Consider the following 14,980-nt stretch of genomic DNA (forward strand, 5'->3'; position numbering starts at 1 on the left):
AGAAGAGTAGAGAGAAGAGAGAGAGAGAGAGAGAGAGAAGAGAATAGAGAGTAGTTATTGTATTTCTTGTAAATTCTGGAATGAATACAAGAAAGATACAGGTGAGTTATTTATACAACAACTATCTCATAACTGCCTCAACTGTCTCATCTTGCCAATCAGAGACAAATTGTAGAACAATCAGAGAACAAACAGAGAATGACTCACTTGCCAACTACAGAATAGCTCACTTGCCAACTACAGAACAGCTGGCTCCCTAACAACTCATCCACATTTCCCTCCAATTCCTTACTTACCCAACTTCTAGAATATCTAATCATATTCTCTTATATTTCTTTCTATAGTACGTAACAATTGCTTGACTTGAAAAGTTTGGTTGTAATAATTTCGAAGAATCAATAATCAAAGGGCGATGGCTCTAGAATTTTGTACCATGTTCATAACCTTCAATTTCTTTACACTGAATAATTAAATAGTTTAATGAACACAATTCAGTTGGTACGTGGCAGAGTGTCATTAGTGTTGAAGGTTCCTGGTAAACTTGCAACTCCTTCTGAAAGAACAAAAGATGTAAGCTGAAGTTTGAGTGCTGTAGTAAAAGGGAAAAATGACGTCCACCTAATTCCTATTCCATACCTTCCTCCACAGTCAAGTAAAATATCAATATGCATGTCAATTTGATATTAGCATTCAGCAAGTGAATAAATTGACTTTTAAACTATTTTTCCATAGCAATATAGTTTTAAATATTTCACATCTTCTGAGACATGAGCATTCTAATTAAGCAACTACCTTGCTAATTCCTTCTGCACAACCAGTATGCATTTTACAACACTAACTCTATCTCTATACACAAGAAACAGGGGCAACTAGTAACAATGACATTGTTCATCAAGTATTTGAAGCATGAAGCATTGAATGGATCAAAATTCAAAATTACAATTTTCAGAAAAGGAAAATAATCCCATTTCTGATCATTTTGCATCAACAAAAAATAGGGAAAACTTGACATATAATTATTGTGAAATGCTGTCAAAACCGCAGTTTCTGTTGGTAGTTTAAAGAACAATAGAGAAAAAAGGGGAATGAAAGGAAGGAACAAAATATAATTCATTTCATTTATACATATAGCTGATACAAAAGATTGCAATTTTCTACGGTTAACAGCAACTCCTCCTTAAATTCAGCTATTTCATCCTCTGAGCTGCAATTCTTCAATTTCACTTGAACTTCCTTCTCAACTTCTCCAAGGAAGTGATATTTGATTTTAACATGTTTAGTCTTTCCATGAAAGACTGGATTTTTCACAATAGCAACAGCAGGTTTATTGTCACATAGCACCTCAGTAGCATTTACCTGTTCATGCTTCAAATCAACCAGTAACTTCCTGAGCCGAATGGCTTGGTTTACAACATGTGCAACAGCAATGTACTCTGCCTCAGCTGTGGATTGTGCCATAGTCTCTTGCTTCTTAGAACTCCAACAAATCATGCCTGAGCCAATAGCAAAACAGTAACCAGAGGTGCTTCTCATGTCATTAAATGAAACTGCCCAATCTGCATGTCTTGCGTATAATACACCAAAGTCTGCTGTTTCCTTTCACATATCGCATCACCTTCTTTGCAGCTCTATAATGCACTTCACATGGGCTCTGCATGAACCTGGAAAGTATGCTTGTTGCAAGCATAATATCTGGTCTGGTAGCTGACAGATATAATAGGCATCCAATAAGACTCCTGTAAAGACTTGCATCAATCCTCCTATCTTCATCATTTTTGCTAAGCTTTTCTCCTTGCACAGCTGGAGTACTTACTGCCTTACAATTTTCCATCCCAAAATTCTTTAAAATTTCAATTGCACATTTCCTTTGGCACATGAAAATTCCTTGATGAAGGTGCAGGATTTCCATACCAAGAAAATAAGACATTTTCACCAAATCATTCATCTCAAAACTTCTTTTCAGCTCCTCCTTGAACTGATGAATCAACAATTGATTGCTACCAGTGACCAATAGATCGTCAACATACAGAGAAACAACAATGGTGCAGCTGTGGTCTTTTAGGCGCAATGGAGATCTCTGCTTGGCACTGTTTAAGGTTGAGGAGCAGTAGCGGCAGTAAAGGGGAGAATGGGGATGGTGCAAGTACAAGTCATAGTACTATGTTGGACCTGGAACTACATTATAATTTGTTAGTCTAGAGTTGAAGTGTCGTAATGGTTATTTCTATTTTAGATTAAGCAATGTAATGGGTTATTAATTGGTGTTCTTATCTTGTTCCTTGCTAGTTATATTAAATTTCTACAGTTAAACATATCTGATGTTTGTTTTGAGAATTGATTGGTTTTGAGAATTTTTTAATGATACTTAAGACAAATTGAGTTTTAGCTTGATGTTTTAATCATTCTTCTGCTATGATAAACCATCTAAATCCAACAATTATTTTGTAGAGCATGATTGAAGTCCATCAGCTTGTATATCCCTGGTTTCCAAACATTGCTTTTGTTTCTCTTGGTTTCAGCTCTTGATAAAATTACGAAGTTGGATAAAATTATGAAGATCCTTCTGCTCTTGATATTTACAGACAAAATATGCTCCAGGAATAAGCCAATGAAAATGCTGTTAGAAGATACAGAGCTGTTGTTTAAAAGTTTTAATGGGGTATGGACTATCAGTTCTGCAAATACACAGATTTCTTGTTAGCTACAGCCTCTGGGAAGGTTGAAATTAAAGGTCCCGGTAAACTTGCAACTCCTTTTGAAAGAACAAAAGTTGTAGCTTATACTCTTGGTGCCATGACGCCTTAAGCTCTTACAGATTCAGAGGATGGTAGTCATCCTTCCATATTAATTATACTTAATGTTTTTAGTAAATATTTATTTTTTTTAAAATTTAATTATTACTATATGTCATTTATAATTATGTTATTGGCAATTTGAAGCTGTAATGATCCATGGAGCTATACTTGGTGGATTTAGAATATATTGATTGTATTCCCTCTGAAAAAATATTATCTTGGCTAACCAGCTTCCTGTGCACTTCACTGACAGTGATTGAGTTTCTGGCAGAATTGCAATTAGGACTAGAAAACTTTTGGTAGTTGCTGCATGGTGGTGGAGTAAGACAATCTGGAGGTTGAACTACTGCTGAACCATTTACAGCAGAAGCATTGGATTCAGACGAAGCTTGATGAACTGCTATTTCAGTTCCACTATCATGTGTGACCAGTGGAAAATAAGGCCTTGGTGAATAAGAACCAATCTTCCCTTTATTAGCATTAGTATTTGTGAATTTGAAATTTGACAGGAAACCAATTGAGTCTGAAACAAGATTCCTGTTTGTGCGTTGTAAAACTGGCAAACAATGTTCTTTTTACTCTTCCCATATTGATCTGTTCTAAAATTAGCATTGTGTGCAGAATAAGAAACAGACACGTAGGGGTGACAATGAATTTGATCTTTTACCCATTATTGTAATAACAGAGGCACAGCGAGAATCATTAGGCTTTTAAATTCTCTATATCCATTTCATTATCCTCATCATTAATAATAAATTTCAAATTAATGATTATATCATTAGGACTATCATTAGGCTTTTAATTTCAAATTAATAAGTTGTATTCATCCTTCCACCATTCAGCTTTATCTCAATACTAATTCAATTCCTGCATTATATGTGGATAATTATTAAAATCATATTGATAAATTATTTAATAGATATTTTAATAATAAAGTATCTATATATTTTTTTAATATTTAGTAAATATTTATTTTTAATATTTAATTATTATTATTATTATTATTATTATTATTATTATTATTATTATTATTATTATTATTATTATTATTATATCTATCATTTATAATTATATTTAAATATAAATATTTTTATCATCAAGATTCTGAGCAGAGCAAGCCTACCCTGAGCATTCAAGATTCTGAAGCAGAGCAAGATTATTGCAAATGAAGTAATGAAGGATATCAACAGATAAATGATGTCAATTGATGAAAGATATAACAAATAATTAATTAATGCAAGAAAATTAATGAAAGATATCAACAGATACCAATCTTGAAGGGATTTTAAGAGAGTAAAATTCCTGTTTGAACCATTCAATAACTAGGGTATCATTAATTACACTTTTTCCTATCAAATATCGAGAGAGATAGAATAGAGTTAGCTGAAACCCACTACAACAGGATTTATCCTAAACTACTCCTCCTACGAAAAGGATTAATTAAAGTCATAAACTATATATAGGCATGTGCTTGTTGAAATGTGTAGAAATATTTTTTTGCTAGAGGAGAGAAATAAAGATGGGCAGAGTTCTTGGTGCCAATGATGATGGTGGGTGTTTCGACAAAATGGTGGCTGCGATCAAGTTAGTGGAAGAAAGTATTCTGATTGCTTTTGTGCAACAAGTAAGAGCTGAAGCCATGAGCAAGCATGATGACCGACTTGCTGCATCTGTGCCCAAGAAAAGCAGGGACCATGGACAACGCCAAGACAAGAAACCTCTTTCTCATTCGTCTTTATTTCTTCATGAGAAGTCCTCTGGAAGCATGAATGAAATCAAGAGAAGGGTCTGTGGCAAACGATGCTCTGAAAGTGGTAACAATACTGAAGATGAACAGAAGAAAATGAAATTGCTGAAGAGACCAAACAGGACCTGTTTTGCAAATATTGGTTCCGAGACGCCACCTGACATGCCTAATGAGTGGTGGGATAAAATTCGAACAAAAGGAGGCACAGATGTGAAGTTGGTGATAATGAAACAGATGTTTGCTACTGATTTAAATCCTCACCACGATCGTTTCTCAATCCCTTTTAAGCAGATAAGAGATTCCAGTTTTCTTACAGAGGATGAGAAGAGCAAGTTAAAGGAGCAGAAGGAGAACATACCTGTAACACTCATGGAACCTTGTGGTGATGAGTCTAAGATGTTGCTAAGGCAGTGGAATTTGAAAAGTAGCAGTACCTATGTGTTGACAACGAATTGGAAGAAAGTCTTGGAAAGGAATCATCAGGGATCATCAGGGAAATTCAAACACAATGACATAGTGCAGCTTTGGTCTTTCAGGCGCAATGGAGAACTCTGGTTGGCACTGTTTAAGGTTGGGGATGCAAGTACCACTCCTAGCGGCAGTGGCAGTAAAGGGGAGAACGGGGATGGTGCAAGTACAAGTCATCGTACAATGTTGGACCTGGAACTACATTTATAATTTTCCAATTTTAGTTGTTTTGCTAGTTTATGAAGGTTAATTAGAGTTTGAGTGTTGTAATCTTGGGCAATTATTTCTATTTTAGATTAAGCATAATTAGCGTTTTTGTCTAGCTATATTAAATTTCTACATTTAAACATCCCTTATGTTTGTTTTGAGAATTTATTGGTTTTGAGAATATATGTTTGTTTTTTTTTTAATGAAACTTAGGACAAATTGAGTTTTAGTTTAATCTTTTAATCATTCTTCTGTTATGATAAACGATTCTATAGAAGTCCATGACTGAAGTCCATCAGCTTGTGTGGGATTACTGGTTTCCAAACATTGCTTTTGTTTCCCTTGGTTTCCTCAGCATCCTAGCTAGTTCATCTTCTTTTGCTCTCTTTTTAGTCTTCTTTGTATCAGCAGCTTTTTCCAGATTGATAAAAGCACTATGATGGATAATGGATGTATATAAAAGCTTTTTTTTTGTTTATTATTTTTTTTTTCTTCATCTCTTGCCTTGATCTTAATCTACACTATTACAATTAGAATATTCATTTGCACAGGTTAGATATTGAAGTGTCCTTTTTTTTTTCTTGCATTTTTATGTTCTTGCAGAAAAAAGCCTTTTCAGGGCAAGCTGCTTGAAGCTCTTGTACTATGATATTCTGACTTCAAGTTAGGATATATTATGTAATTTTGGGAAATACTAAATAAAATATTTATTAGTGATTCATTTCATATTATTTCATTACTTTTCTTTCTGTGTTTTAGTGTTTAGGTGAAAATAGTTGTTTCAATGAATGTATTGAAATATGCATGTTAATTTCTGAAATAATAGGGTAAATGTTATGTTGCTCTGCCTTTAGCATAAGAAAAATAATCAAATAACCTACTGCTAATGTGAATTATCATTATTTTGGTAATTTTAGAGTAACCATTTGAGTCTCATATTCAATTAAATCTTGATGATTCAGATAAAAAGCTCTGTAATTGAATCTGTAAGATATGATAGAATATTATTTCTTAAAATACATGAATGGACATGAGATTTTTTATACATACTGCTAAATCTTCCAGTATATTGTTTGACTTCAAAATTTCTGGTTGTAATAATTTCAATGAATCAACAATCAAACCTTAGTGAAGTATTATCATGGACTAATACCTTGCATGATACCTCTAGAATTTTGTACATGTTTATGACCTTCAGCTTCTTTACCCTGAATAGATGATTAAATAGTTTTGTGAGCAGTACTGAGCAGCAATTAGATTCTTTCTACCTATAAATATTTGCTGCCCAATAGAAAGACAATTCTTATTCGATCATCAACTCACTTTCATCATTTCATTTGTCTAAAAGATTCATTCTACTACATTTCCTGAGCTTCTGTATTGAACTTTTGCCATAAGATGATATGTAAAAACACAATTCAGTTGGCAACAATGTGGTAGAAATTTATTAGAACATGAACTTTTCTCAAGAATTTTTTTCATTTTCTGATGTTCATTTAATGCAAGAATGGGTTATAGACCCTTCTGAAGAGGGGATTATCAATTCTGCAACTCCCGGTATACTTGCAGCTTGTTCACTTTGTGCCATAACACTTTAAGCACTTATAGATTTAGAGGATGGTAGTTATCCTTACAAGAAGTGGACTGACAATTACTCATATGAGGGTTTTCAGGTAAATGTTTTGTATTGAAAAATAAAAATAATGATGATAAGAATTCATCAAAAGAGTCTTCCATAAATTATGTCAAATAATAATGTTTAAATAATTTTATCATTTTAAAATTTAATTTAAATATTATTAAATCATTTAAATTAAATTATTTTAATAAAATAATTTTATCATTTTAAAATTTAATTTAAATATTATAAAATCATTTAAATTAAATTATTTTAATAAAATTAAGTCAAGTTCTACTAAAAAATAGTTAATTTTGTTAAATCATTAGCAATTAATACAAAGATTGTTTAGTTTGTCTTGCATTAATTCGTGATTTTGATACTTAAATCCTCCAAATTAATTATATTAAATGTTAATGTTTTTAGTAAATATTTATTTTTAAAATATTTAATTATTATTGCATATCATTTATAATTATATCATACATATCTTTATCATCATTACGTTTTTATTATTTTTTTTTAAATTATTTTTATAAGATAATTAAATTAAGATTAATTAAAATATAAATGATATGCCATCTTAATAATTTGATCTTTCATCCATTACTGTAATAATATGATCATAACAACAACTATGGTTTAATTTTAAATTAATTAGGGTAAGCTATATCGTCTCTTTGGTCATTCAGTTTTATGTTAATACTAATCGAAACCCTACACTACATATAGATAATTAATAAAATTATATTGATAAATTATTTAACAGAAATTTTAAAAATAAAGTAATTATATTTTTTAATAAATGGTACATAAAAATATAAATATTTTTATTTCATAATAAATTAAATTTTTTTTTTATGATATAGCTGATTCTTATCTATTTTTTGTGTAAATATTATCATATTTGTAATTTTTCACTTCTTTTTTGTCTGCCTATATTTATACATTCGCTTAGACATAAGAATATAAATCCCAAATAAATTCACGTGGCATCATTTTATATATATATATATATATATATATATAAATTAATAATATACAATAAATATAATTAATATAGTTATATTTCTAATGTTATAATTAATAATAAAATAAAATATTAATTTTAAATTTTTAAATTTAAAAAATTAGTAATTGATTCAATCAAAATTAGAAGAAAAAAAAAAATCAACAAACTTTAAAAATATATAAATAAAAATACTAATGAAGAGCCTCATATTCTCTTTGCTTTAGCTTTAATATAAATATACAGAATATAAATATAGATTTTTGACAAATATTTACTTTTTAATATTTAATTATTATTATTATTATTATTATTATTATTATTATTATTATTATTATTATTATTATTATTATTATTATTATATGTCATTTATAATTATATCTAACCATGAATATTATCATCATCATCACATTCTCGTTAATAATATGGTCTTTTACTCATAATTATATTAATCAATCAGTGTTATAAAAAGTATACACATTTACACAGGCACAATGGTGCTCTAATAGAACCATCTTATGACTTGTTTGGTTTATATAATTGATGTTGTTAGCTGATAATTGATAATTGATTGGAATCTGATTTATATTATGTATTTGGTAAAACTATATCTAATTATTGGTGTATATATAAAATGATTATTAAGGATATATCATGTAATTTATATTACTATTGAAATAAATATATAATTATTAATTTATTATATATTATTTATTTTATTATTAAAATAAATATATAATAATTAATATGTACAATTTGATTGTTAATAAAGAATAGATAAAATTCAACACATTTGTTTATCTTTGTGGCGAGGATAGAATGTCGGTAGCATCAACTTCACAAATATAGCTTTATCATTCTATTATCTATCCTAGCTGTTATGTAGTCAGAATTAACCAAATTCTCTGCAAATGAGAACTAACCAAATTCAAATATGGAAAATGCATGTTTCAAGTATTATTAAATAAGTTCAGAAAGACGATAAAAATAACGGTATTTTATGTTATTTCAATATATATATATATATATACACACACACACTCATCATCTGGTTCTGATGGGGAATATAGAAAATGTACTTTTACAAGGTTTTTTTTTTTTAATTTCTTAACAGTGAAAAACTAATATTTGATCTGTCATATTTATAAAAGCACTTTGAAGATTTAGATGCACAATCACCAATTAATGCAAAGTTGAGTAAACAAATCAACATCCCACATAGCTAATAAAAGATAAGATATCAGCAGAACCAAATCCTCAAGGGATTGTGAAAACAATGTCAGTAAATTTAGCTATATTATATTTCCACAGTTAAACATCCCTTATGTTTTTTTTTTGAGAATTGATTGGTTTTCAGAATATATGTTTGTTTTTTTAATTGATTTTTTAATAATGCTTAGGAAAAATTGAGTTTTAGTTTAATCTTTTAATCATTCTTCTGTTATGATAAACCATTCTATAGAGCATGATTGAAGTCCATCAGCTTGTATGGGATTACTAGTTTCCAAACATTACTTTTGTTTTCCTCGGTTTCAGTAGCATCCTAGCTAGTTTATCTATTGTTTCTCTCTTTTTAGTCTTCCTTGTATCTGCAGGGTTTTTTAGATTGATAAAAGCATTATGATGGATAATGGATAATGGATGCAAACGGAATACTTGTTGGATAAACTTAGTGTTCCTTTGACAGCCGAAGAGCTTGACATTATCGAAAGGCTTTATCACCTAGTCATGTAACTTGAAATGGAGTTCTTCAAATGTGCAGCCACTTTCTCAGCTCACTGTGGTTCCTTGTGGCGATGAGTCTAAGATGTTGCTAAGGTTAAAGCAATGGAATTTGAAAAGCAATAGGAATAAAGTCTTGAAAAGGAATCATCAGGGACTTGTATCAGCAAGGTATGGAACTTTATTGGGATTAAAAAAAGGTAAATATTTTGTATTGAAAAATATATTTACAACCGTTGATATTGAATTCAATGGTCTAAAATGTATCAACATGAAAAGTGATACTCAAATTTGAAAGAATTCATCACATAAATCAAGGAAATAGATACTAAAAGTAATGGTAATAAGCAGAGTCTTTAATAAATTATGTCAAATAATAACATTTAAATAAATTTTGTCATTTTAAAATTTAATTTAAGTATATATATTTTTTTATAAAATCATTTAAATTAAATTATTTAAATCGAATTAAGTCAAGTTCTTATACAAAAATAGTTTATTTGGTTAAATCGTTAGTAATTAATACTTTGATTATTTATTTAGTTTACTTGCATTAATTCGTGATTTTGATATTTAAATCCTCCAAATTAATTACATTTAAATGTTAATGTTTTTAGTAAATATTTATTTTTTTAATATTTAATTATTACTGTATATCATTTATAAATTATATCATACATATCTTTATCATCTTTACATTGTCATTTATTTTCAAAAATTAATTTTATAAGATAATTATATTAAGATTAATTAAATTATAAATTATATATCATCCTAATAATATGCTTTTTTTTTCCATTATTGTAGTAATCCATAACTGTCGAAAGTGAATACAGAGGCATAACGAGAATCATTAGGCTTTTAAATTCTCTACATCTTAATAAAATTTATACAACAATATAGTAGCATACTCACCGTGTTTATATTATTAATAATTTAATTTAATTTAATTTATTTTGTATATACAAAAATAATTATATTTATAAATATATTTAAATTACATTTTCTCAATAAGTATATTATCTAGTTTAATAATTATGTGATATATATTTTGGATGTAAAATTGTTAAAAATATGTGATTATTATTTTTTTAGATTTTAATATTTATAAATTAATTAATTAAATATATTATAAATTTATTAAATTAATTTAATTAAATATTTTATTTAATATATTTTAAATTTTAAATATCAAAAATCACAAAATAAAAAATTAATAATATACAATGAACTTTCAATATTTAATAATACTAGTTTTTACCTTAACGTGCGTTGCACGTAAATTTACGCATTATATTATATAAACTCATGATTTAAAACTTTTTTATATAATTTTCTTTAAATTTTTTATACAATATAATATTATCATTATATATTATTTTTAATAACCAATTAAATTTATTTATTCTTTTGTATGACTGTATTTTATTTCTAATTAAAGTCGATTCAAAAGAGTTATAAAAATAAAACTAATAAGTTATAAGTTAATTTAAATATTATAAATAAAACACATGAAATAAAAATTTTAATATATATTATTTTAGTGATTAAAATATTATAAATAAAATACCATAAATATGGTATGGGAATATGGATATTTGAATTTTACAAGTTAAAATGTATTATTTACTAAAATTTATTTTTAAAATAGTTTCAATTTTTTTAATAAAGTTATTACAGTCCATTTAAATAGGGATTGTAAGGCAAAAAATATTTATTTTATTACTTCACTTTATCTTGTTAAAATAAAGATGTTAGAACTAACAATTTTTTATAAAAATATTTTTTGTACTTTTATAAATAATAAAAATAATGAAGGGTGATTTTGAAAATCTCGATGTTCCTCCCTTCTCACTTATTAAAAGCACCGTAAATGAATCATATATATTATTTACAATAAATAAAGTAATCAAAGATATGTAATAAAATATTTTCTTTGAATTATTTTTTGAAATTTAAATTCTTTACAATGAATTATTAAAAACTCATTAAGGCCTATAACTTTATTCATATTTTATTTCTATTGTTTTTCAAAATTAATTACGACTCTTAGGATAAAAATTATATAAAATTTTTAATACCAAAAAAATATATACAGAAGATATCAAAATTTTTATAATACAATAATTTAGAAATTAAAAATATTCTAACTGCTTGATTAAAAATATTCTAACTGCTTTTATGCAGCAAGTAAGAGTTGAAGCAGTTGACATAACAAAATAATATTTAAATTTAATAATTAAAAAATATAAAACTTTTTTGACTTTTATTAATTATAACTAATTCTATAAGTTTATTTTATTTATAATTAATTGACTAATTTTTATTTAATTTGGTCAAGATTAATATTTTATTACTTAATACAATTGTCAAAAATGAATATTTGTATTATTTAATATAACAAAAAAAATAATATTCTCCTATTTCTCTCCTTTTTATTTGGGTATTTATAGAACTTATTTATTAAAATTGATAAATTTTTATTTATTTAAAATTAAATAGCTCCTCAACACATGCTCAACCAAAATTAGCAATTAAATAAGGCCACTGAAATAAGTCCAAAGTTTAATTCTAACTAAACTTCCTATATAAATATTAACAGCAAAATATTCAATTTAATCTTTGTATTTTTTTGAAATTTTTATTTTGTTAATTTTTAATTTTTTTATCTAATTTTATCTAACAATTTCAATTAAAGTTCAATTTAACTTAAAAATTAGAATTTATAGACTAGATTTTTTAATTTTTTTATTTAAATAAAAAAATCAAAAAGTTTAATTTCTTGATTTTAAAGCTAAATTTCTTGATTTAAGCCCCAAATTAAAAATTTAATTTATTTTTATAATTTTTAAGTTAAAATAAGCTTAAATTAAAATTTATTAATTTAATTGGACAATAAATTAAAATTAAGCTAAATTAAACTCTACGTGGGCTAAATTGAGCTTTAAGCCCAATATTAACTTCTGATTCTAATTGACTTAGGACTCTCATCTTTATTCCTGTTCCAATCGGGAATGGGAATACTATATAAGGAGACAACTTTCATGATTCATTCTATTCATTTTTCTTCTACTTTTTATCAGGAACTGAGCGATCACTGCGAGATGGGGATTAGGCAAGTTTGGGCGTGTAATCTCATGGAAGAACTACAAAAAATGGATGCGGCGTTGCACCACCACAAGGTGGTTTCCATGGATTCGGAGTTCCCTGGATTTCTTCGGAAAACCCCTCGCCGGTCTGATGAGTTATCGGCATTCGCTGATATGAAGTTCAACGTTGATAACATGAAAATTATCCAACTGGGTATTACACTTTCTGATGAGAATGGAATTATTGCTGGAACTTGGGAGTTTAATTTCAAGTTCTTGATAGAAACGGAGGTTTTTTATGATCCCAAGTCCATTGAGTTTCTAAAGGAAAGTGGAATTGATTTTGAGGAGCTGAGGATTAATGGGATCGACCAGCTGTTTTTCTCAAACATGTTCACTTATGTTTTAAGCAGACATAGAGACTTGAAGTGGCTAACTTTTCATGGGCTATATGACTTGGCCTACATGGTGAAGCTGGTTACCAAGAAACCACTGCCCGTATCTATGTTGGATTTCACTGAGATTATTGCCACGGTATTTGGGTGCTGTGTGTTGGATGTCAAGTACATGGCACGATTCTACGATGACCTGCACTGGGGTGAGCTTGGATTGGAGAAATTGGCTAAGATTCTAGGAGTCAAGCGAGTTGGAGGGTCTCATCAAGCAGGATCTGATAGTCTATTAACAGCTCGTGTGTTCGCCAGGATGAAGACGATGTATGGGATAGAGGAATCTAGATTTGTGGGGTTCTTGTATGGCGTCACCACTAGGATTTGCGAACCAGTGAGTACGCAAGTCCTTCCTACTTTTCCTCGCTGCTGTGAACCAGGGATTCCTCAGCTATGTCAAGTGCTCCCAGCTTCTCGCTATTGTCGGCCAATGATTCATGGTGTCTTCCTCTATCCACCAATCATTCAGCATCAGTACAGGGTTCTGTAGATTCCTTATACAAGGATGTGGTCTTTTCTTCAAGTAACTATATGTTATTTAGGATTTTGTTGTAGATTTCCTTTATATATTTTTATCATAGCACATATATGATTGAAACGATTATAAGCACAATAAACAAAAATTCTTATCAAGTAATAAATATAACATATTGGCATGTGTAAATACCGAGAAAATTTAATCATAAATGCAGTGTATGATCCATTGTTTGAGGGAATTGGTCTGCCTGTAGACCCGCATCTGCGAATGCTTGCTTTGATCTGACTGCAAATGCTAATTACTTGCTTATAACTCTACCATTGTAGACAGATGCACTTGCAAGAGGCTCTGAAAACAAACATATCACTGCGATTGGTAATTCATGAATGCTGGAATTCAATTCAATTGAATTCTTGGGTTAATTACATGAATGCAACATAAGATTTGACCAAAACGAGAATGTTAAGTCGAACAAGCAAGAATGTTGAAGGAATAGGCCTGTATATTTTGCCTCTAAAATAGCTTGATGCGTTCTTCAACCAAAACTAACCTTCAATATTGAGAGTTATCAAACACCCACGGCTCATGCAACAAGCTATTATGAATATTTTTAATAAATTATTCTAACTGCTTTTATGCAACAAGTAAGAGCTGAAGCCATAATCAAGCATGATGACCGACTTGTTGCATATGTGCCCAAGAAAAGCAGGGGCCATAGACAACGCTTAGACAAAAAACCACATTCTCATTCATCTTTATCTCTTCATGTAAAGTCTTCTGGGATCATGAACGAGAACAAGAAAAGGGTTAGTGGCAAGCGATGCTTTCGAAGTGGTAACAGTAATGAAGATGAACATAAGAAAAAGAAATTGCTGAGGAGACCAAGGCCTGACAGAATAAATTTTGCAAATTTTGGTTTGGAGACACCTACTGACTTGCCTGAGGAATGGTGGCATAAAATTCAAGCAAAAGGAGGCATTGATGTAAAGTTGGCAATAATGAAACAGATGTTTGCCACTGATTTGAGTACTCACCACAATTGTTTCTCAATCCCTTTGAAGCAGATAAGAGATTTCAGTTTTCTTACAGAGGATGAGAAGAGAAAGTTAAAGGAGCCCAAGGAGAAAATGCCAGTTACACTCATGGAACCTTGTGGTTCAGAGTCTAAGATGTGGCTAAGGCAATGGAATTTGAAAGTAGCAGTACCTATGTGTTGACATCTAGTTGGAAGAAAGTCTTAGAAAGGAAGCATCAGGGAAGATCAAGGAAGTTCAAACAAAATGACATGGTGCAGCTGTGGTCTTTTAGGCACAATGGAGATCTCTGGTTGGCACTGTTTAAGGTTGAGGAGCTGTAGTGGCAGTAAAGGGGAGACTGGCGATGGTGCACAAGTCATAG

At 29.1% G+C, this 14,980-nt stretch overlaps 2 protein-coding genes and 1 pseudogene across 2 annotated transcripts; all 3 read left to right on the forward strand.

The window, feature by feature from the left end:
* Window positions 1-4,314: 4,314 nt before the first annotated feature.
* Window positions 4,315-5,279, forward strand: LOC131180049 (putative B3 domain-containing protein At2g27410). The gene has a single exon (XM_058147641.1). It carries the CDS (start codon window positions 4,315-4,317, stop codon window positions 5,218-5,220), a length of 906 nt encoding a protein of 301 aa, XP_058003624.1. The 3' UTR covers window positions 5,221-5,279.
* A 7,273-nt stretch (window positions 5,280-12,552) lies between these two features.
* On the forward strand, window positions 12,553-13,768 carry LOC110672767 (putative CCR4-associated factor 1 homolog 8). Its single transcript, XM_058147831.1, is given in 2 exon segments — window positions 12,553-13,471; window positions 13,473-13,768. Coding segments are annotated over 2 exon segments (957 nt in total). The 5' UTR covers window positions 12,553-12,580; the 3' UTR covers window positions 13,539-13,768.
* Window positions 13,769-14,217: 449 nt separating this feature from the next.
* Window positions 14,218-14,939, forward strand: LOC110633298 (B3 domain-containing protein At2g31420-like; annotated as a pseudogene).
* The last annotated feature ends 41 nt before the right edge of the window (window positions 14,940-14,980 follow it).

Source organism: Hevea brasiliensis, chromosome 5 (genome assembly GCF_030052815.1).
Source record: "Hevea brasiliensis isolate MT/VB/25A 57/8 chromosome 5, ASM3005281v1, whole genome shotgun sequence".
In the NCBI taxonomy this organism is placed as follows: domain Eukaryota; kingdom Viridiplantae; phylum Streptophyta; class Magnoliopsida; order Malpighiales; family Euphorbiaceae; genus Hevea; species Hevea brasiliensis.